Here is a 21,698-nt window from a genome sequence, read left to right on the forward strand (position 1 = left end):
AATCCATATTTTTATGTAATGTTTAAGAAATTAGTATATTATTACTATTACTTGTGCTATTTTATTGTGTAGAACAAAATAATAAAAACACCATATATTTTGCAGCTCAACAAAATTATATAAATATAATTTTAAACATTTTCTTCAAGTGCGTAGCTATAACTGTTTCAGCAAATACAGTATATTTAAATTAATACATATAAAATATTTTACTTAATTATTATTAATCTATTTATTTTACCTCTGGGTCCTTTTTCGCACCTCGATTGTCACTGCGATTTGCAGTAGAACCAACCGACCATAGTCTGTGACGTAAAATTAAAAACAGCTGCAGCTGTCACAGATCAGAACTTGAGGAGGAAAATGCAGTAACAAAGTCCACTTAAAATACGGAAATAGAGTAATAAGGATGCATGTTTGACGAAGGTAAACATTGAATGTGAAATTATCTATCTATCTATCTATCTATCTATCTATCTATCTATCTATCTATCTATCTATCTATCTATATATATATATATATATATATATATATATATATATATATATATATATATATATATATATATACAGCTCTCGAAAAAATTAAGAGACCACTGCAAAATTATCAGTTTCTCTGGTTTTACTATTTATAGGTAAAATGAACATTTTTGTTTTATTCTATAAACTACTGACAACATTTCTCCCAAATTCCAAATAAAAATATTGTCATTTAGAGCATTTATTTGCAGAAAATGACAACTGGTCAAAATAACAAAAAAGATGCAGTGTTGTCAGACCTTGAATAATGCAAAGAAAATAAGTTCATATTCAAACACAATACTAATGTTTTAACTTAGGAAGAGTTCAGAAATCAATATTTGGTGGAATAACCCTGATTTTCAAGCATAGCTTTCATGCGTCTTGGCATGCTCTCCACCAGTCTTTCACATTGATGTTGGGTGACTTTATGCCACTCCTGGCACAAAAATTCAAGCAGCTCGGCTTTGTTTGATGGCTTGTGACCATCCATCTTCCTCTTGATCACATTCCAGAGGTTTTCAATGGGGTTCAGGTCTGGAGATTGGGCTGGCCATGACAGGGTCTTGATCTGGTGGTCCTCCATCCACACCTTGATTGACCTGGCTGTGTGGCATGGAGCATTGTCCTGCTGGAAAAACCAATCCTCAGAGTTGGGGAACATTGTCAGAGCAGAAGGAAGCAAGTTTTCTTCCAGGACAACCTTGTACTTTTTGCAGTGGTCTCTTAATTTTTTCCAGAGCTGTATATATATATATATATATATATATATATATATATATATATATATATATATATATATTTATCTTCTATTACTGCAGCATTGATATTGTTTGAGCAGTGCCAACATACGATGTTCCCCTTGAAAGATGCACAGCTTGGAGCCTTCACCTTCTTTGCTTCTTTCTTCCCACATGATGTTTGTGGGAGCAATGGGCTGCCCCTCACTCCAAACTCCATCAAGATACTGGGGAGGTTCCAAATCCTAAAGACCATAACCCACCCCAGGCTCTGCCAGTATGTGGACATCACGAGGGGAAAACACGGTAAGCTGCTTTCTCATTATCTTGAGAAAGTGCACCATTCAGACGATTTTGATGATTTTTTTTTTTTTTTTTCTGGATTTTTATTTCCCCTTTTGAGAAACATGTGCTCTGCCTTTGTACTTGCCAGAGAGAGGAAAGTTAAGGGTTGAAGAATCTGAATTTGTGCTGTTTTACTCTAGCACAGCTTGTCATTTCTGTTGTTTCAGAGAGATTGGTGGTAGTAGCTGAACACCATGAGAGCAGTGTGGAAGACTTGCAGAAACAGAAGAAACCTGTGAGGTAGTATATATATATATATATATATATATATATATATATATATATACACACAAACAAACATGTTGATTGTGTGGTAGTTCAAACAAGACCTGAGGAAATAGAGATCAGATAAAGGCAAGCAGGTTGTGAAGAGATGTTTCTGAAACAGTAATTTGAAATGAATGGCAGTAGTACAGTATGTTAAAGAGCAGAGAGCAGTTGAATTTATAATACTGGGTCCTATTTTGAAGCAAGTGGAAAGGCAAATGCAAAATTCCTGTGAGAAATAAATTGAAACAGCATTTTTTACATCGAACCCGTGAGGGCGACCGGAGCGACCTTGCGTGTGGTGGTCATCTTCTCTTTCAGGGAACGAGGGTTACGGTAAGTAACCTAACGTTCCCTTTCAATTCGAAGACGACCACCACTACATTAGGTATGGGATAATGTATACCAAAGCCGACGCGAGGGAGAAGGAACGGCAGCATATGAGGGACGCAAAGGCACTGTCTAACCCAGAGGTTAGTGGTGTGAACTTACACCCTCAAGGACCCTTGTGCCTACAGAAGGCAAAACAGGGTCTACCACATTAATACGGTAGAACCTGGAGAAAGTATGCGGCATGGCCCAGCTAGCCGCAGTACAAATGTCAGACATCGAGGCACCTTTGAAAAGGGCCCAAGATGTAGCCAACCCTCTAGTTGAGGGTGCGGCTACCCTACCAGGTGGGACAAGCCAGCACCATTATATGCAGTCGAGACTGTGTCCACAATCCAGTGTGACAGACGCTGCTTAGAGAGGGGCTGTCCTAGGGTCCGTGTTCCGTGACAGACAAAGAGCTGGTCAGATTGATGCAGAGCTCTTGTCCTAAGCACGTAACATCTCAATGCCCGCACTGGGCAGAGGAAATCCAATCTCTCAAACTTCGTCGAAGCAAACTGAGGTGGATGAAAAGACTCCAGTTCCACAGACTGGTTAATGTGGAAAGCTGTAATCACCTTGGGGAGGAAAGCGGGGTTGGTGCGCAGCGACACCCTGCTGCCATCCTCCCAAATACGCATGTAGGAGCTGTGCACAGACAGCGCCTGCAGCTCACTGATCTGCTTAGTGGAGGTGATAGCTAAGAGGAAGGCTGTCTTCATAGACAGGTACTACAGCTCTATGGAGTGTAAGGGCTCAAACAGGGCCTTCGTGAGATCTTCTAGTACAATATTAAGACTCCATTTGGGGAGAACAGTCCTCCTAGGAGGGCGTAATCGCCGTGCGCCTTTAAGGAAACGGTTAGCCAAAAAATGTGCACCCGGAGACAGAATCTACGGGGGCATGGCAAGCAGAGATAGCTGCTAAATACACCTTCAAGGTGAAAATGACTGGCATAGGGCAAGTGATGGGGTCATGGTTTCTAGCCAGACACCAAGCTTGAAAATACACTGAGTGAGGTAGAATACAGTATTGGTGCACCGAAGCATCGGGGGCACCGAATGCAGGTGTTATTGACATGCTGTGGTGCCGCAGAGGCATGGAGCATCTAAACACAGAGGGCGCCAAAGCACTGCGAGGCACCCAGCTTTAACCGCGAGTCAACACAACCCGGGGTAGCGCATAGTGTATGCCAGGGTGGAGCACCGGCTCAAGGAGCTGTGGCATGTTAAGCAGGAATAAAAGTGTACTGCTTTTTTTTTTTTAACTGCAAAGGCAGTAATAGGAAAACATACAGGCTTATACACACAGCCATTCAGCTATGGGAGAAACACGTTCACCATGCCAGGCGGGTGGCCAAGCGCGCCGAGTTGGCGGGCTGAAACAAGCCAGCTGATTCAACTGAACAGCGAGGCACAGCAGAGCTGGGTCCCGGTGGATATCATACTACATTTTCTTTTTAAACTGCAAGGCAGTAAAGAAAAAACACATATACACACACAACAGCAAGGTTGTGAGGGTAAAATAGCAGTCACCACGGCAGCGCGTGTAACTGACTTTTTTTTTTTTTTAAACAGCGCACCGATTAGGCAGGCTGAAACAAGCCGGCGGAAGCCACTCAACAGCGGGGCCAGCAGAGCTGGATCCCAGTGGAAGAATCACGCTTGTATTACTTTTTATTTCTAAACTGCAAGGCAGTAGAGAAATGAATACATACACACTCCACAGCAAGCTGTGCGGGTAAAAATAAGTTACCACAGCAACGCGGGTAACTGATTTTGTTTTGTTTTTACCAGCCCACCGAGTAGGCGGGCTGAAACAAGCCGGCGTAAGCAACTCAACAGTGCGGCGCAGCATAGCTGCGTATTATTTTTTATTTCTAAAATGCAAGGTAGTGAAATAAAACCACACATACACGCACACAACAGCAAGCTGTGAGGGTAATACAGCAGACACCACGGCAATGCGGGTGAACTGGATTTTTAAGTGCACGAGAGGGTGGGCTGAGGCAGTCCAGCAGAGTCAACTCCACGGCGGGGCACGGCAGAGCCGGGGTCCGGTGGAGGATCACGCGTCTCTTTTTCTTATTAAACTGCAATAGCAGAGGAAAACACAAAAGAGCGACCGCTGTAAGATTTTAAGCAGACTGGAATCGCAAGTAAACACAGCGTAAACACAACAGGGGTGTCTAGCCTGGACTACTTGCAGTCACACAACCGGGACAGCGCGTAGCCTACAGCGGAGTGGAGCACTGTCTACAGGCAGAGGGCAATGAGGCAACGAGGCACCTCGTGCACCGAGCACCATGGAGGCGCTGGGCACCAAGTGCCACCGACCACTGCTTGCTGTGTAGTAAGCAGTGGTTACGCAACGAGCGCAAAGTGCACCGCATGTACTGCTTGCCCTGTGCATCCCAAACACCGTGCGCACTGCGTACCGTACACTACGTGTACTGCGTACCGTGCAGCACCGTGCGTAACCTCACTAGAGTGATAGAGGTCCTAGCACTTGCGCACCACGTGCACTGTGCATACCGAGCACTGCGCACACCGAGTACTGGGGCACTACGTACACCACGTACCGTGCAACGCTATTGTGCACTACCACTGAGGCGCTGGGTACTATATGCCTATATGATAGCAATACATTTTTAATTTTTCAACAGCAATCGGTTTATTATCAGATGAGCAAAATCAACTGCACAATGCAGATAAATAAACTTAGACAAAAAAACATTTTATAGACACATCATGAAGTTATAAAAAAAAAAGTTATATATATATAATTTTCTTTTTTTTGACAAAAGGGTATTCCTTTACCATGAGTCTAAGGTTGTTCACAATCAACACAGATAATGGGCTTCTCCATGCAGCATTTTTGCACAGGGCACAGCTCTCCGAAGTTTTATTTTTATTGCACTTGCCAACATGTCATTGGCATCTTTTGCGGGTCTCAGCGGGGTTGCCAGCTTCAGCTGTGGATACACGCTTGGCAGTCTCCTTCTGTTCCAAATGCTTCTTGCGAAGTTGCTGTGCAAGAAGCTGTAAAATATATTCTCTCCTTAGTAAATTCTTCTCTGTGCATTCTTTGTAAAGTATCCAGGACTTGATGGCTGCTAGGTCCAATACATTGTAAAACACCTGAACAGACCACCGTCCGGAGCCAGCTTTCACGGAATACTTCCATGCCATCTGATCCAAAACATCAACTCCATATTTTGTTGCGTTGTAAAACTCCACGGTCCCTGGTATTTATTTTCACTAGTCATGATAAATGCATGAAGTTAATTGAAAGAGACACTCTGGTTATCAGGCAACTGAAGTCTTTCCAAACCCTCACATGCATTGGTTAAGAAATATGTTTGCTGCTCTTTTGCTGTTGGATGGATCACTACGTGTGTGGCTTACAAACCTTATGTGTCAGTATTTCCCCAAGCACTTGCCACCCCCGCCCCCTCCAAAAAAAAAAAAAAAAGTAAATTTCAATTTTTATTCCCTTAAAAAATTGCCTTTGCCTTGGTAATCAACCTAACCTAATAACCGTCCCTTATTAGAAAGCAGAAGTTCAAATGCACGATAATAAAGGGGGCACTGAAAATGGCACTCAAGCCTATGTAGTAACATAGATTTTAAAGTCATAGACTGCAAGTTCAGGCTGCACTGTAGTACCTGTTTTATGTCTTTTAAGATAACTGTTTTAGTACAGACTGGTGCTGGTACACCACAGTTGTGTTCATACAGGGAGGTTTGCTCTGTTTGATTATGGACATTTTCCAGTCCACAAAAACATAGAGCTAATTACAAAAACATTACAGCATTGTGGACCTGTATCCCCTTTGTCATTTATTATCTGCACATGCTGTTCTTTTTAAATATGAATCATGTTTGGAAGAGTAACTGCTTCTTTGTTTAATTGGGGAACAACCACTGCCACATAGGGCCGGACCAAATCAAAGTTAGTGCTTAGCGAATGAGGACGCAAAAGCATTCGCGGTAATAAAACTCCAAGTGAAATCTCGCAGAACCAAACAAGCCCTTTTCGCCCTTCAAAAAGCAGCTATCGCTTGTTGACTATAACTGGGTTGAGAAGGGGGAGTGGTTTGCTATCGCCCGACCAGATCTGCTCTATTCCAGCTATAAATCACTTTGCAAGTCTTTCACAGGACCGGATTTTATAGTCAACTAGGAACTTGTCGAAAGCTATCGCTTATTAAGCAAATAGTAAAAAAAACTAAACATCCTCATATTTGCAAAAAAAAAAAAACAGTACATGCCTCAAGACGACCTCATATCGAACACTTGCACACAACACTGAATAATTTAAAATGAATAATTTACAGTATCAAATATTATTACTGTGTTTCCTCGAACTTAAGTCGCCCCTGAATTCAAGTCGCACCCCCAAATACGGACACCAAAAAAAAAAAAAAAAAAATACCCTGAATGCAAGTCACATTTAACTCTTAATGAAAAAAAAAACACCAACATTAATGGTTAAATTACTTTTTAATTTCTAGGTGCCAGCAGGGAACACTGTATTACTGTACATTAAAGCATCAGAGTACGTCACCTACTAGATTACAAATGGGAAAAGAAAATATGTACAGTACAGTACTTTCAGTATTGAATGACAGTCATTGCAATTTATGGTAGCTGTGAAAGGGTAAATTACCTTGAACTTTATTTCAGTCAGCTTTATTGTCCTTGTTTGTTTAATTTAGCCAATGTGACTGTTATGTTCGCAAGCAAAATTAGTGCAAGACAGAAATGTGTCGTTCATTTTAGGTTTGAGTTAGGACTTTGGCGTTTACACTAGTGGTGTTCCCGTAGTTGAACCAGGCACAGACCATAATAACAGTAAATTAGAGAATCAAAGAGCGATGGAGAATCCGCCATTATCTTAGTTTTCTTCAGGAAAAAAAATTACTTTTCTTTTAAAAGTTGCATTAAAAAATGTTCATGAAGTTGGCTGTGCAGCCATTTTAATATACCGGTACTGTACCGAGAGTAATATCTCTAGTGGGCAGTACTGTGTACAGTTGGTCTCATTCAAGCGCACCAGAATAATTGACAAGCGCAAATGTAAATTGGTACCCTAACTAAAAACCTTGAATCCAAGTCATCAGATAACAGTGGCCATAAGGAAACAAGCTGGCTGATACTGAATCAGCGCACAGAGAATATCACGGACATTTGCAGAGCTTTTTTGAGATGTTATAGTAATAAAATAATGACTTGGATCGCATTATTGAGGAGTTTGGTGATAAAACGAGTGATCAGGAGATGATTGATCGGTATGTACGACTATTATTATTATTATTATTATTATTATTATCATTATTATTATTATTATTATTATTATTATTATTTATTTCTTAGCATATGTGAAAGCTATAGCGAATGAAAGGGTGGGGCAGGGCTGGAGATTCCTAGTGAGTTTTGTTGATATGCAGGGCCTTTTAAACCTGTTTGACTGGAAAAAAAATACTTTTAAACAGCACGTCTAAAATTAACTGCGCGCTTGAAATTAAATTGGACCTGACGCGCCTGACGCGCACTTAATAAATGGACTGCAAAGGGTTAATAAAGCAATACGTATTATTTCTTTAATACATACAAACAATAAACTTTTTTCTACTTTTTCTACTGCATGGAGCAGTGTCTCTTTCAGTGATGGTAAAGCTTTTTAGATATATTTTCTTTTATTTCTTGTCTTTGTTGTAAGCTACGACTATGGTACATTTTTATTTTTAAGTCCATGGACATACTCGCACGTCATCTGTGACGTCATCTACTTCTGTTCAAATTATTCATTTCTTAAAGGCACAGTGCTCCATTACATTGAACTTCGATCAAACTCTAGGAAATGTAAACAACTAGAATACTAATAAAGAACATATGAATGTTTTAACCACTTTAAAGATATTTTAGTTTTTAACATTTGGTTACTCTCGTAAAGTACTTCAACGTGTTGGCCTACACAGAAACATTATGAAGCCCAAATTCTCAGTATGTAAGAACAAGCCCACCGTTCCAGTACAAGGGAGCACACATTTCATTTTGGCTATACCGTGTCAGCATGCCAAGCGGTCCCCTCGAAACGTGTAAATCTGTGTAGATAACTAAATTACGTAACATCTATAATGGTAACATCTATAATGGAGTTTTTAAATTTGCTTTGGGTTTTCGACAGAAGTAGTAGTAGTAATAATAATAATAATAATAATAATAATAATAATAATAATAATAATAATAATAATAAAATACAACTACCCGACTGTCCGTTTAAAAAAAATAAAAAAATCTGCTCACAGATTTTTTTAGAGGATAGTGATGCTCACATGATCGATATGATCTGCAGTGTGGGACTTCATTCATGTATAATCCGGTTAATAGAATTGGTGAGTGATTACAATTTAGGGCTTTGCATTTTGTATTCTTTAAGATGAATTGCATGCATTTGGAGATAGAAATGAACGAGGGAATGCCAGCACATTCTTTTCGGACCATTTATCAGGAATTAATCATTTTTCATGTTTATGTTAATCTGTTGATTAGATCTGGACAATTAAACGTGGAGAAAAAATATGACAAAATAAAAAGCTGCGCTCAGAAAGAGCAAACAGCTAAATAATAATAAAAAAGAAGAAATAGGCAAAAAATGCTAACCCCCCCCCCCCTAAAAAACAAAGTTAAGGCTTTTGATTGGAGATTTGTATGGTCAGATTTAAATGTAGGATTGTCTGCTGTAGATGTGCAATGTAGGCTAGATGAGTCAAAGTGTCCTTATATTAGTAAGCATACGCACAATCTAGTACATATAATTGTGTATTTCCAGATAAATAAAAAAGCTACTTTGCCTGATCTTCCAAACATATGTCAGGCAAGTAGAACTGAAGAGCTGGTCAAGTAAAGCACAGAACTACATAGAATATGTGCTAACAGTATACAAATATAAGGAGACAGTAAAAACAGAAGAAAATGAAATCTGAAGGTGCTTACTCTTTAAATATATGTATGCTTTGAATACAATAAATAAAACGTTAACTGTCAGAATTCTGACAGAGGAAAATACAAAATAACACACATTTTTCCATGTTGTATTTTATGTATTTCCAAATATTACCCTACAGTACTTGTATCAATGCCCTGCAACTGTGAAGCTACAAATTGAGTACACAAATTAATAAATCAAAACAAAACAATTTAGAAGAGTGAAGCATCATAAAAACCATAGTAAGAAACAAGGTAAACTGCAAATTTACACTGCAAACTACTGTGGTAAATTTTTCTAAGGGAACATTCGATACAATTATTTGACTCCTCTATGAGCTATGCCTTTGCACTTGCTTTACAAATTAATCGTCAGCACATTTGCATTTGCACTTGCATAATAATACAGCCCTATGAATTGTGTTGTACTTAACTTTTTTTTAAGATGTTTTTGTCTTTCTTGACTAAGTAAAGAAAAAAGACTTCTGTCATGATAAATGCATGAAGTTAATTGAAAGAGACACTCTGGTTATCAGGCAACTGAAGTCTTTCCAAGCCCTCACATGCATTGGTTAAGAAATATGTTTGCTGCTCTTTTGCTGTTGGATGGATCACTACGTGTGTGGCTTACAAACTTATGTGTCAGTATTTCCTCAAGCACTTGCCACCCCCGCCCCCTCCAAAAAAAAAAAAAAAAGTAAATTCTTGTTGACTGCCACATAGGGCTGGACCAAATCAAAGTTAGCGCTTAGCAAACGAAGACGCAAAAGCATAAAACACATAAAACACAAGAACAGTTCCAAGTGAAATCTCGCAGAACCAAACAAGCCCTTTTCGCCCCTTCAAAAAGCAGCTATTGCTTGTTGACTACAACTGGATTGAGAAGGTGGAGTGGTTTGCTATCGCCCAACCAAATCTACTCAATTCCAGCTATAAATCACATCGCAAGTCTTTCGCAGGACCGGATTTTATAATCAACTTCGAACTTGTCGAAAGCTATCGCCTATTAAGCAAATAGTAAAAAAAAATAAAACGCTAAACATCCTCATATTTGAAAAAGAAAAAAAAACAGCACATGCTACACTGACCTCATATATCGAACACTTGCACATAACACTGAATAATTTAAAATTAAGAATTTACAGTATCAAATATTATTATGTATTATGCCTATTATTATCATAATATATGTTGTGTTTGTTGCATCATTTAACGAAACACACACAAGACTGTTTTCTTAAATGTTTAATAAAGCAATACGTATTGTTTCTTTAATACGTACAAACAATGTAGAACTGGAATTATCAGCAAAATGTTTTACTTTACCAAAAGATATGCGTCAAAAGCACCAAAACAAATGAATTAAAATAGACATGATAACTGTTATTTTTTAGATGTTTAAAGGAGCTAACCAGTCTGAAGGTTTGGGGATATAGCGATAGACAATTTGCATGCTGGTGAGTATTTTGCAGTGCTGTGCACATGAGGGTCCTTAATATCATCTTTTTACCAAATATCTGCAATTTGCAATTTTTTTGTTTCGTAAAAAGGAAAACAAGTCTATTAATTAGGTTATTTAAAAAGTGTAGATGTTTAATCTAATGTAGTGTCTTATTATTTACCTTGTTTGTCTTTCTCTTATATCAGCTTCCAGGGTTTGTTTGGGTGTCAGTAAATTTGAAAGTTCTCTCTGGAGATTTGACACTGTGGTGTCTTATCACTTGGAGTTTACTATTACTACCTAATTAGATACTTACAAGCTTGCAATATATGGTGTTTTTTTTTTTGTTGTTGGTGGTCTGTTTCTGTACCCTATCTAGCAACAATTGGAAGAGCTAGGTAACTTATTGTTCTGAGCAGTTATTTGCAAGTGTTATACTGTTCAGATCTGTTGTATTCCTTTCAAATCTTTGTTTTGATATGGTGCCCTACATTTTTGAGAAATGTATTTAATAAATCATTCAGAAATATTTTTAATAGCTGCGTCCATTGCCATCTAGTGGAAGCAGAGAAGTGCAGTTCATAGTTTTTCCTTTATGCAGCACAATTAAATTGAAAGTACAGTACTTGAGAAGAATACTGCCCTCTAGTCTGTAAATTAACATGATGTGTTTGACACATCTAGAAAATAAACAAAACTGCTATTGTTGCATTGCTTAACTTGCGAGGCCCAAGTGTAGGAAAGATTCTTTGATCCCTAATAGTTCTACTGATGTGCTACAGTTGTCTACTAAATATATAACATCTGCTACTGCAGTATGCCGGATGCAAAGGGTTAAGGGGAAGAAGGTTACAACTGCATAATGTTCTGATCATATTTGATTTTTTTCACTTGAAATGTAAACACTCAGCTAAAGAAAATATTTGATTGATATACTCACCTGCTTGACCTAGTAAGTACTTCTCATTGCTTTTGTTCCAGCCATGTGAAGGTCCTCCAAATTGCCTATGAGGTATTAGAAGGACTGGACTACATGAACAGGCATGGGATGGTTCACAGAGCACTAGGACCTCGCAATATCCTCATGGATCAAAAGGTGTGTTCTTTTATCAATTCAATAGACAGCTTATATATATTTATAGATAGTGCATATGTACCTTGCAGGTGCTCCATAACTACTGTATTTGTTTTGTGGCATGCTAGGATATGTGTTTGTGTCTAAAATTATACATCTTCAGTCACTCTAAAACAATAAGTGGGCTGCAGTGGTGAGGTTACATTCAAATAGGTTTCTGTCTTGTTTTGCAACATTAATGGACTTCAGCAAAAATATAATACAGTATCTGGCTTATTGTTCTGTAATGCTTTTCATAAGTGCATATGAAACATCCTGATGCTTTTCTGTTAGATGCTTAATCTGCAAATTAACCAGCATGGTTTTCTTTTTGGTTTCAGGGACACATAAGACTGGCCAAGTTTGGTCTCTACCACATGACTGATCATGGTGCTGATGTTGACTTTCCTATTGGGTATGAACAAACTGCATCTGCTGTGTTTAAACAAATAGTCTGACAGAACATTTTAAGAAGGCACTTCCCATTACATTTGCAGAGCGTGGCCTGTTTGAACACTTTCTTACAAAACACTTTCTCATGCTGTACCCCCACATTCAAATACTTTCTTACCTTAGGTTCAGAAAGCCTTTTGCCACATACACATACACACACACACACACACACACGCATCCAAACCTGCTCCTTTTGAACATATCTCTTTGTACCTGTGACCTGCCATCTACTTTTGACATGTCAGATAATATAGTACAGTCAAAACCATGACATATTTAAGAGGATACAAAGTCTTGTAATTGGACTGTATCTGATAGCTGAAGCTTAAAGGTAAAGGTAAATAAATTAGTGCTGGGACAAACATGGGATTTTCATGTTCGGATAATTTAAATATTTGTTCGGATATTCGTTTTTCAAAAAGTAATAAAAGCCATTATATTGCTCTGATCGCAGGCAGAGACAGCATAGCAGCAGGGGCAGGGGGCGTGGCCATGGACACTGTGTGTGTCTTTATTTTACAGCAAGACCCTACAATATGTTACATGTTAAAATAGAAAAATATCCCAGGAGTAAAGAATAAGTTGTGTAGGACTTTGTTTACCCCAGTGAATTAATTACAAAACAAAGGATGCCAAATAGCAGTTCAAGTTAAACGTTGTTTTGTTTATTCCCGAAATGGTACATAAAGGTGACAACACATTTTATTTTTTTCCTTTTTTTCATTTCTTGCCATTGACGTTTCTTCATAGTAATCAGTGACCATAGACACGTTTTCATAAAGTAATAACATGAGGTTTACTTGTGCCGTTTTGTAGCTGAACAAGAAAACGAAAACTAAAATTTAACTTTAAACACATCAAATAAAACAAAATTGGAATTTGCATTGTAAAGTGAAGGGGGAAAAAAACTCTTCATTTTGCTTCTCGTTTATTACATTCCACATAACAGAAAGTCGCAACAATATATAATATATACAATCTATATAAAAATCACTACACAACATTTTCAGGAAGTTGGGTACTGTTTAAGGGAGGCATTTCAGAATGATGTGCTTGCCTTTTGAGATTCTGACTCGCTCTATAGCAGCACAATGCATTTTTGTCCCAGATGGCTTTCCATAGAGATCACTATGCGTGCGCACGCATAATCTGGTTTGTTTACTTTTTGCTTTCTAAAACTTTTAAATCGAGGCTCAAGAGCTGCTGTGTGGATTCTGTGTTTTTTTTTTTATATACATTAATCTTACATATCACACAGAGCTCTTTTTCATTTGGCATTTTTTGAAACTGTTGTGCAAATTCTGGTGAGACGGTAAATAAGTGCAAAGTTTTTGTATCCGAATACATGTCAAAAATATTTGTTAGAATATTCAGATATTTGTCCCAGCACTAAAATAAATGCTTTGAATTAGACAAGAAAATCTGCTGACACTTTTTTTTTTTTACATGGTTGTGGTGCATCAGAAGGAAATATATTAGGGATGCAACAATGAATCGATGCATTGACTATTGATCATCTGTCCTTAAATTTCCCAAGCTTCGATTACATATTGGTGAATCGATGCATCAAATTAGAACCCAGTTTGAAGTCTCCTGTTGCTGGTTTGCGTTAAAACCTTGAGTGTGTGAGAGTGCGCTCCTGTTAGTGCTAGTACGGTAGATTAGCGCGTTGCTAGGATACACACTTTAGACGTCTACATTCACGTTGGACAAGTCAAATCAGAAGTAGGCCTATTTAGTAACATTTTCTTGATTTAAAAATGAAGGCAATAGAAGCTGAATTTAGTACGATAGTTAAATTAGTCAGGATTTGTGAGATTAATTCAGATGCTTTGCTTTTGGACATAAAATGTTAACAGTAATGAACAACCACAGATCAGATAGAAATTACTTCTGTTAAAATATAGTATGTTTTTATTATTATTACAGTGTTAAAGGGACATCTGATGCGGACGCATGTATGTTCTTTTGTATGTTCTTTTCAGTTGTTAAAAACTCAAGTCCTTTATTTCTTATTTCTTTTTTTACAATCGGAAGTGTTCTAATTTGAATATAAGTTGTGCCTTTTTTGTTTAACTATTATGCACAACAGTGTTTTTAGTTATTGGGTCTTCTGTTAAAAAAAAATAATAATAATAATAAAAAAAATGAATGTTTGTTCTTTATTTTGAAAAATAAAACGTCAATGCATCGATTATCGTTGAGTAATTAGAAATGAGGGTGCCGATTGCACCACTAGAATATATAGTCTCAGCAGCCTATCCAATGGCCAACGCATCACAGACTCACAGGGTTTAATGCAGTTCCTCAATCAACAAGAGCTGAGGAGCTCTGACAAGTTGGTCCCTCTGTAAGAAGCAGAATCTGGGCGTGAATTGGCAACTACAGTTCCCAATCAAGCATCTTAATAACTGTACAAAAGGTTGGATCCCGCTGGACCAAGCTCATCTTCCATTGCTTTATCTACAGTACACCCACAGAAGGCAGCAGTATTTTCAGTAAGTGTCATGCATGATGCAACACTGCCAGTGACTTAATTTTGTTACGAAGAACAAGAGGGGAATAAATATGCAACACATACATATACAATGTAAAGTAAAAACTCGGTATTTCATTAGTACAATGCACATACTTTAAATCCATGAAAATAATACACATTTTTGAGTTAGGCTTTTCAGACTTCTAAATACCCTCCATCACTGATGTGTTTTTTTCTACTTTCTGCGGTAGCACATTCACAACGGCAAGTGATGTTGGGCAAACAAAAGACAGCTTCAAATCTTTAAAAGGCGCAGTTACCAGTTACAGTACCTTCTTATATTGCAGGCTGGACTGTATATATCATTGTATATGAAAGATCTATGGCCTCAATAATTGGCAGATAGGCACCAGGCACTGTGCTTTTGCCTGTAAACGTTCCTAGTTTCCAACATCGTCACTTTTAATATTAAAAATATATTAATCTTTAGATTTAATCTCATAATTCATTCCAAAAAGAGTACTGCTGGTGAAGACCAAAGGTGTTTTTCACACTGTTAATATGAAAATGTAGGCGACTTAAACCTATTTCACCCAAACATCACTACATTAAGAAACAGACCCTATAATGAATGCATTGTTAGGCATAGTTGCCTCTATTTACAATTGAAACCACGTGTGGGAAATCTTGGGGACTATTTCAGTGCGTTTGGCCATGTGTTTATTGCTTATAACTGGAGCCACATTCAAAACGACAAATACAATAAAGCCTGTTTCCGTAACATCCTATTACAGAATGGAATGGAAGCTGATTGACAATTTATTTGTGTGTTGAAGAACCCCTTAAGCCATAGTATCCACTTTCAAAGAGACTGCTGTGGAAACCTAATAAATCCAGACATTCTAATATTGTGCTTTGTACTGACTAGTGTACTGTATATGTTGAAACTATATACAGTTTCTAGCATTTACAGAGTTTATATTTATACGATCCACATGCTTAAGTGTAAAAAGTAAGCTAATCTTAGGCATTTGAAATATGATTTGTCTTACATTTTCCTTGTAATATAGTATATAAAGTATATGGGCAGTTTTGGACAGGGAGCATCTGCAGTTCCTAACAAAATCGATCAGTCTTGCCTATTGTGAGTGCTATTTGCAATAGGGAGCTGCATATGTAACCAAATGGCAGGCGTTCCATTAGCACTAGAGGGACAGCCTGTTTCTAAAAATTTTGTGACATGCCTGAACTAGAAACGTTTAGTTTTAGAATGAACAAATATAAATACAACTTGGCTGGACAGTGGTAGTCATGACACCATTGTGCCTTATAATGTTTTGAATTTTAGAATGCATATCACATTATTGTAACCCTATACTAGAATGGTGTAGACTACACATACTGTACATAGCTGTCATAGACAGGTTTATTTACTGTGAAAATAATAAAAATGTTCTACTTTTAGAAAGATTGATTTATAATTAAGTTTTAATATAGTGGTAGCTTACAGGGCTGAATATGCGCAGCTGGTTGTGACACTTTGCTTTGTGATTTTATTTATTTTCCCTGCAGCTACCCCTCCTACCTGGCCCCTGAGATCATTGCTCAGGGCTTTGTCCACCCGACTGATCCCACACGGAGTGAGAAGCTTCTGCCCTCAGGCCCCAAGACAGACGTGTGGTCCCTCGGGGTGATTGTCTTTGAACTCTGTGTGGTAGGTAGCATTGTGTACAGCAGGTAGAGCCCCAGTTACAAGAGGTCACTGACAATCCCTGCAAGGTTTCACAATATTGATATGTGGATGAGTCATCTTTTACTTCACAGATTATCTTATTTTAACCGAATTTCAAAATGCTGCTTTCCGGTAACAACATACCTTATATTGGTACTGTAACTTGCCTTGTACGTTTGTTTCTGGCTCTTATTGGAATAGTGTAACTTTTTAAAAAAAAATAAATAAATGTGTATGTTGCCTAAAAACAGGATGAATATGAAGTACCTGAATAATTCTAAAATTAATAAATACAAGTTATAGGCTTGTTTCATAGACCCTGATTAGCACTAGTCTTGGACTACCATACCTAAAGTAACAGGAGGCAGTCCAAGACCTGTGCTAATTGGGGACTGTGAAACCAGCCCTATATGTTTTGCCTAATCCAGGTACAGTACTTGCTGCCGAAAGCTACAGTGTAGACTGAATACAGTTGAACCTAAATACAGTACAATATACAGTATGAAACAGTAAATATTTTCTGGTGCCACTACATTTGTAAATCTTCTACTACAATGTTATAATCCCTTGTCAGCTTGCACAAAAATACAGCATATTCAATGAACAGGCAATACCTGTGTGTGGCCATTCAATGCATTATTAGGCATAATTGTTTTGTTTAATCATGTGTATTTCATCCTGTTCTGTGTAAACAGTGTACAGTTGGTTTGTTGAGAATAGAGCGGAAGAGGTATGCCACATCAAATATGAAAAACATGCTTTTTTCCAAACATACCATTTCTTGAAATTAATGTCAAACACATGCTTTTTTAAACACTGCTTTAAAGTGTATAGCCCTTCTTACAAACACTTGTGAAAAATAATACCTTGGAAAGTGAACTGCTTATGGTAAAATACAGGTGCAAGGTTTATTAAGCTGTGTGTTGAGTAGGTGTTTGGGAGGTCTTTTTTATTTTACATTTTATAAAGGTTATACAGGACTACACTGTTTATACAATGTTTAGTAAAGAAAAGTCTTGATTATAAGTACAGTAGTACATTGCGTATCCGACTGCGGTGGGACCAGAAGGGTGGAAATGTAAAAAGTCGGATAAATTAATGCTGTTTTAAATACCATTATACACAGCTGTAACAATTACTATATTCACACAATTGTTTTGAGATTCAGCTTTTATTAAGAATTTCCCATAAGTCCCTTGTTTAGAAAGATACAGTGTATTAGGCCTAATGCTTGGGACAGGGAAGCCGTCTGCTGTGTGGGTGTGTGCATTCGCTGCTGAGTGACAGGCGGTTTCAACTTGCTTACTCACTCTTCTGTATCGATCCCTGGTTGTGGTTCTGGTTCTCACTCACTCACTCACTCACTCACTCACTCACTCACACACACAGCAGGCAGGCTCTCCCGTGAGTGTCAGGTACTTCATTACATGGACTGAATTATCATTTTTACGCAGATGACACTCCAATCTATATTCATTCTAAACCTGATATTGATGCTGCTGCCTCTGTTCTTACTGCCTGTATCTCTGATATAAAATGTTGGATGCCGCAAAATGTTTTACACCTAAATTGTAAGAAGATTGAGGTTATGCTGTTAAGTACTTCCCATCAGCTACGTAAAACCAATGCTGTAAATTTGTCAGTTGATGGTACCATGCTTGAGTTCAGATCTAAAATTTAAAATTTGAGTGCGAGTTCTGATCCTGGGTTAACCTTTGAACTGCATGTGTTGATTACTGTCAAGGTTTAATTTTTTCACCTCAGAAATATAGCTAGGCTTCGACCTATGCTCTCTGTATCTGCGGATGAAAAACTGGTTCATGTGTTTGTTTTCTCTAGGATTGATTATTTTAACACCCTGCTCGCTGGTGTCTCTAATAGCATTCTCAACAAATTGCAATATGTTCAAAATTCTGCGGCTAGAATTTTGTCAAGGTTACGCTCTAGAGATCACATTACACCTGTGTTGGAGGCCTTGCATTGGCAGCCTGTTAGGTTTCGAGTGGATTTTGAAATCCTTCTCCTGACCTACAAGGCTCTCCATCGGCTGGCTCCACTTTATTTGTGAGATGTTTTAACCTTTTACACACCCACTCGCAACCTCCGCTCCACCGATCTTAGACTGTTGTGTGTCCCTTCTGCTCGCATGCACTCTATGGGCGACAGGGCCTTCTGTTGCTCTGCCCCAAAACTGTGGAACTCTGTTCCGGTAGAGATCAGGGATTCAGCAACTTTGAGTGTTTTTAAATCTAGCTTAAAAACTTACTTTTTTAGAAAGGCATTTTTATGATTCCTTTTCCTTGTTTATGTTTTTGTTTCTATGTGTTATTGTTTTGTTGAATTTATCTTTGTTCTGTGAAGCGCTCTGAGACAATTGCTTTTAAGGGCACTATATAAAATAAAGTTTATTATTATTATTATTATTATTATCATTATTATTATTATTATTCATTAATTAATTACAACAAATACACACTATTTACAATATACATTTACACAAAAACCCCTCTCCATGCGCAGGGCTCCTGCCCTGCCACAGTGCTGTATACACTTACATTAGTGTCTGGTAATTTACACGGTAGCAAAATGCATAAGAAAAAAAACAACAACTTTTAATTGTAACACAACTGGCTTTTGTTTTCCTGTAGCCATTTTGCATTTGCGCTGTACGCGTGGGTGACGTTGCTGAAGAGCTTGATCATGGCGGATAAACGGTTAGGGTGGATATGTGACGAGCGGATACTGACACCCATTCTATCAGAAGAATATCTCTTTTAAAGATAGTACCAGCATATTAAATGTATGCAGTAGCATGTCTATGCAAAATGTGATAAATTAAACATGCTGCTAGTTGTCTTTCTTAGACAAATTGATTTATGATGTTTATTAATATTGATGTAATTCTGTTTGCAATGCAGGGAAATTAAATTACTTATGTCCTTTTTATCTTTATTATTTTTTAGGGGAGAAGACTTCTACAAAATATAGAAATAAACAAGAGATTAAAATTCATTCTCAACCTGGGTAAGTTTTTACATCCTTCATAAGGTTTAAGTGCAGCCTCAGATCTTGGCTGAGGGCCCACAGGAAGCGTGGCATTGGCCTTTGCACTCCTGCTTGCATGAGCCGGGGAGAGTTTACTGACTCTACAGCAACCTCTACTGGTAAAGCACCTGGCAAGTACAGGCAGAGACGTCCATTGTGTAGATTCTGCTTGGATTGGCTCGACAGAGTTCATCTGTGTTGATCTTCAGTCCCCCTGATCAGTAAATGGGTTGCAGCAGTGAAATACCGTCAAATTGAGAATTAAAAATTGAGAAGAGAAACGGGTAACAGAAAAGAAAAAAATCTAAAGTCAAAATATTGTCATTTTAAAGAGCATGGTAACGTTTTGTGGGCATTGATTTGCAGGTTGCATGGATGACATTGTGACTGTCCTGGCTGAAGAACATGGCTGCTTAGAACTGGTTAAGGTTTGTTTATAACACTCATCTCCCATTGTAACAATTACAAACCTCATCGGTTATCTGAGCCAATATGTCATACATACAGCCCTCTAAGATTAGCTGTAATTTATTTATTTAATTTAATTAATGGATTTTTCAGTCTGGTTTTTATAAATACAATTTACATTGATGAAGATAACAACAGACTAGTGCTGTCTCATGAATATTACATTGTATTTAATTTAAGGATTTGTGAATGGGGCCTATTGTTTCTGAAATGAATACATTATGAAGTCGTTTCTAAAAAAAATGAAACTTTTTCTGACTTCTTCCTTTGATACCCTAATTGAATGTTGTACTGTACTGTTAGTTCTCTTTTTTATTTAAATGAAAAACTCAGTGTTAGTAGAACCATTTACAAATAGTGTAATGCTTTTGCCTTTTTATCTCTGACAGGAGCTTCCTGAAAATGTTTTAGCTTTATTGAGGAAATGCCTCACATTTCTGCCTTCCAAAAGGTAACTATACTGTACAAAAATGGCTTGGCCTATACTATTAGGATTTTTGGTGCGAAGCTGCAAAATCTAAATCTGAATAACAAATATATATGCTGTATGGCATGTATTAAGTGAACAATAATAATGGTGTGTTTTTCCACTCTTTGTTGTTTTAGACTTACTCCTGCTGAATTGCTGAAAGACAGTGTGTTTGACGAAATTTCTTCCTTCTACAAACCTTACCAGAAACCGGTCAGTCTTTTCTCCTCCTCTCTGCGTTGTGCTAATCTAACACTCCCAGAGGACATCCGTGAGCTTTGCAAAGGTAAAAGTATTTTTTGTTGCCTTTACATGAAGGCAGGCCTTTAAAAATATGTGGTTAGAGAGCTTTGTTTTCTCTGCAGATTGAATATTGATGAAGATACTCTTATTAGTAAAGGTGCATTTTGTGTTGTTTTTTATCACTGCTGCATTTATCGTTATTTTATTTACTAACTTGGTGGCTTTATATATGTGAATAACACTTTTTACTTTTATTCTAGCAGTTATTTTATTCTGTATTTTTTGGTGACAGGACATTAAAAGTCCATAGATCTTAACTGTCATACATTTCCATCCATAATGAGGATTGCATATGTTCAATTTTAAATGAAGCATAGCAAAACAAGTATTCTTGTTATTTTTTTATTATTATTTTTTAAACTGTATGCCTTATTTTGGGTTAGTCTTGAACTTCCTAGTTCATTTGACCTGAAATGAAACTGCACATATAAGATGTACATTGCGAATGGGAGTGCTCAACAGGTAGGATATACTGAATGGAATTTTCAGAAGATATACAGTAACCACATTTAAATGGGTGGTTCAGTGAACAAATTAATCAAGCTTAGAAGACAGGTGAAATTAGTCTTGAGCTCTCAGATTTGCAGTACAGTCAGCACTCGCATATCCGACCCTATAAAATTTTGACTTCAGTGATAGTTAAACGTGTGTGACGCATATCTGATTATTTCATTTTGGCCCATTCCAACCCTTGTATCTTTTTTGTGTCCCTGAAAAACTGACAATATCAAAAATACTTATCTGAAAGGACTGTGTTTAAAATAAGTAGGCTTCCATTTAGATGTACTGTATTGGTTTTGTTGGTACAATACGATATTTTAACAGATGTAGTATTTTAATTCAGAACGATATGATTCTGAAAATATCACTTGCCAAATTAAAGAGACTACACGTTAACACTAATACAGTACATACTTTTAAATCCGGTATGTATTGTAGCACTATGTAAAACTTCCCAT

General features: G+C 37.5%; 1 protein-coding gene across 1 annotated transcript; it reads left to right on the forward strand.

Annotated features, from left to right (window-relative positions):
• The first annotated feature begins 420 nt into the window (after positions 1-420).
• LOC131725428 (TBC domain-containing protein kinase-like protein) lies at positions 421-21,688 on the forward strand. The gene is made up of 10 exons (XM_059018687.1): positions 421-426; positions 1,484-1,565; positions 1,772-1,844; positions 11,658-11,772; positions 12,132-12,205; positions 16,295-16,436; positions 19,418-19,478; positions 19,866-19,927; positions 20,357-20,418; positions 20,574-21,688. The coding sequence occupies exons 4-10, from the start codon at positions 11,710-11,712 to the stop codon at positions 20,764-20,766; spliced, it is 657 nt and encodes a 218-aa protein (XP_058874670.1). The 5' UTR covers positions 421-426; positions 1,484-1,565; positions 1,772-1,844; positions 11,658-11,709; the 3' UTR covers positions 20,767-21,688.
• The last annotated feature ends 10 nt before the right edge of the window (positions 21,689-21,698 follow it).

Source organism: Acipenser ruthenus, unplaced genomic scaffold (assembly GCF_902713425.1).
Source record: "Acipenser ruthenus unplaced genomic scaffold, fAciRut3.2 maternal haplotype, whole genome shotgun sequence".
Taxonomy (NCBI): domain Eukaryota; kingdom Metazoa; phylum Chordata; class Actinopteri; order Acipenseriformes; family Acipenseridae; genus Acipenser; species Acipenser ruthenus.

Coding starts and splice junctions, on each gene's coding strand:
- LOC131725428 (XM_059018687.1), top strand. CDS start 11,710: ATGAACAGGCATGGGATGGTTCACAGAGCACTAGGACCTCGCAATATC. Junction 11,773..12,131: donor ATATCCTCATGGATCAAAAG/GTGTGTTCTTTT, acceptor TTTTGGTTTCAG/GGACACATAAGACTGGCCAA. Junction 19,928..20,356: donor GCTGCTTAGAACTGGTTAAG/GTTTGTTTATAA, acceptor TATCTCTGACAG/GAGCTTCCTGAAAATGTTTT.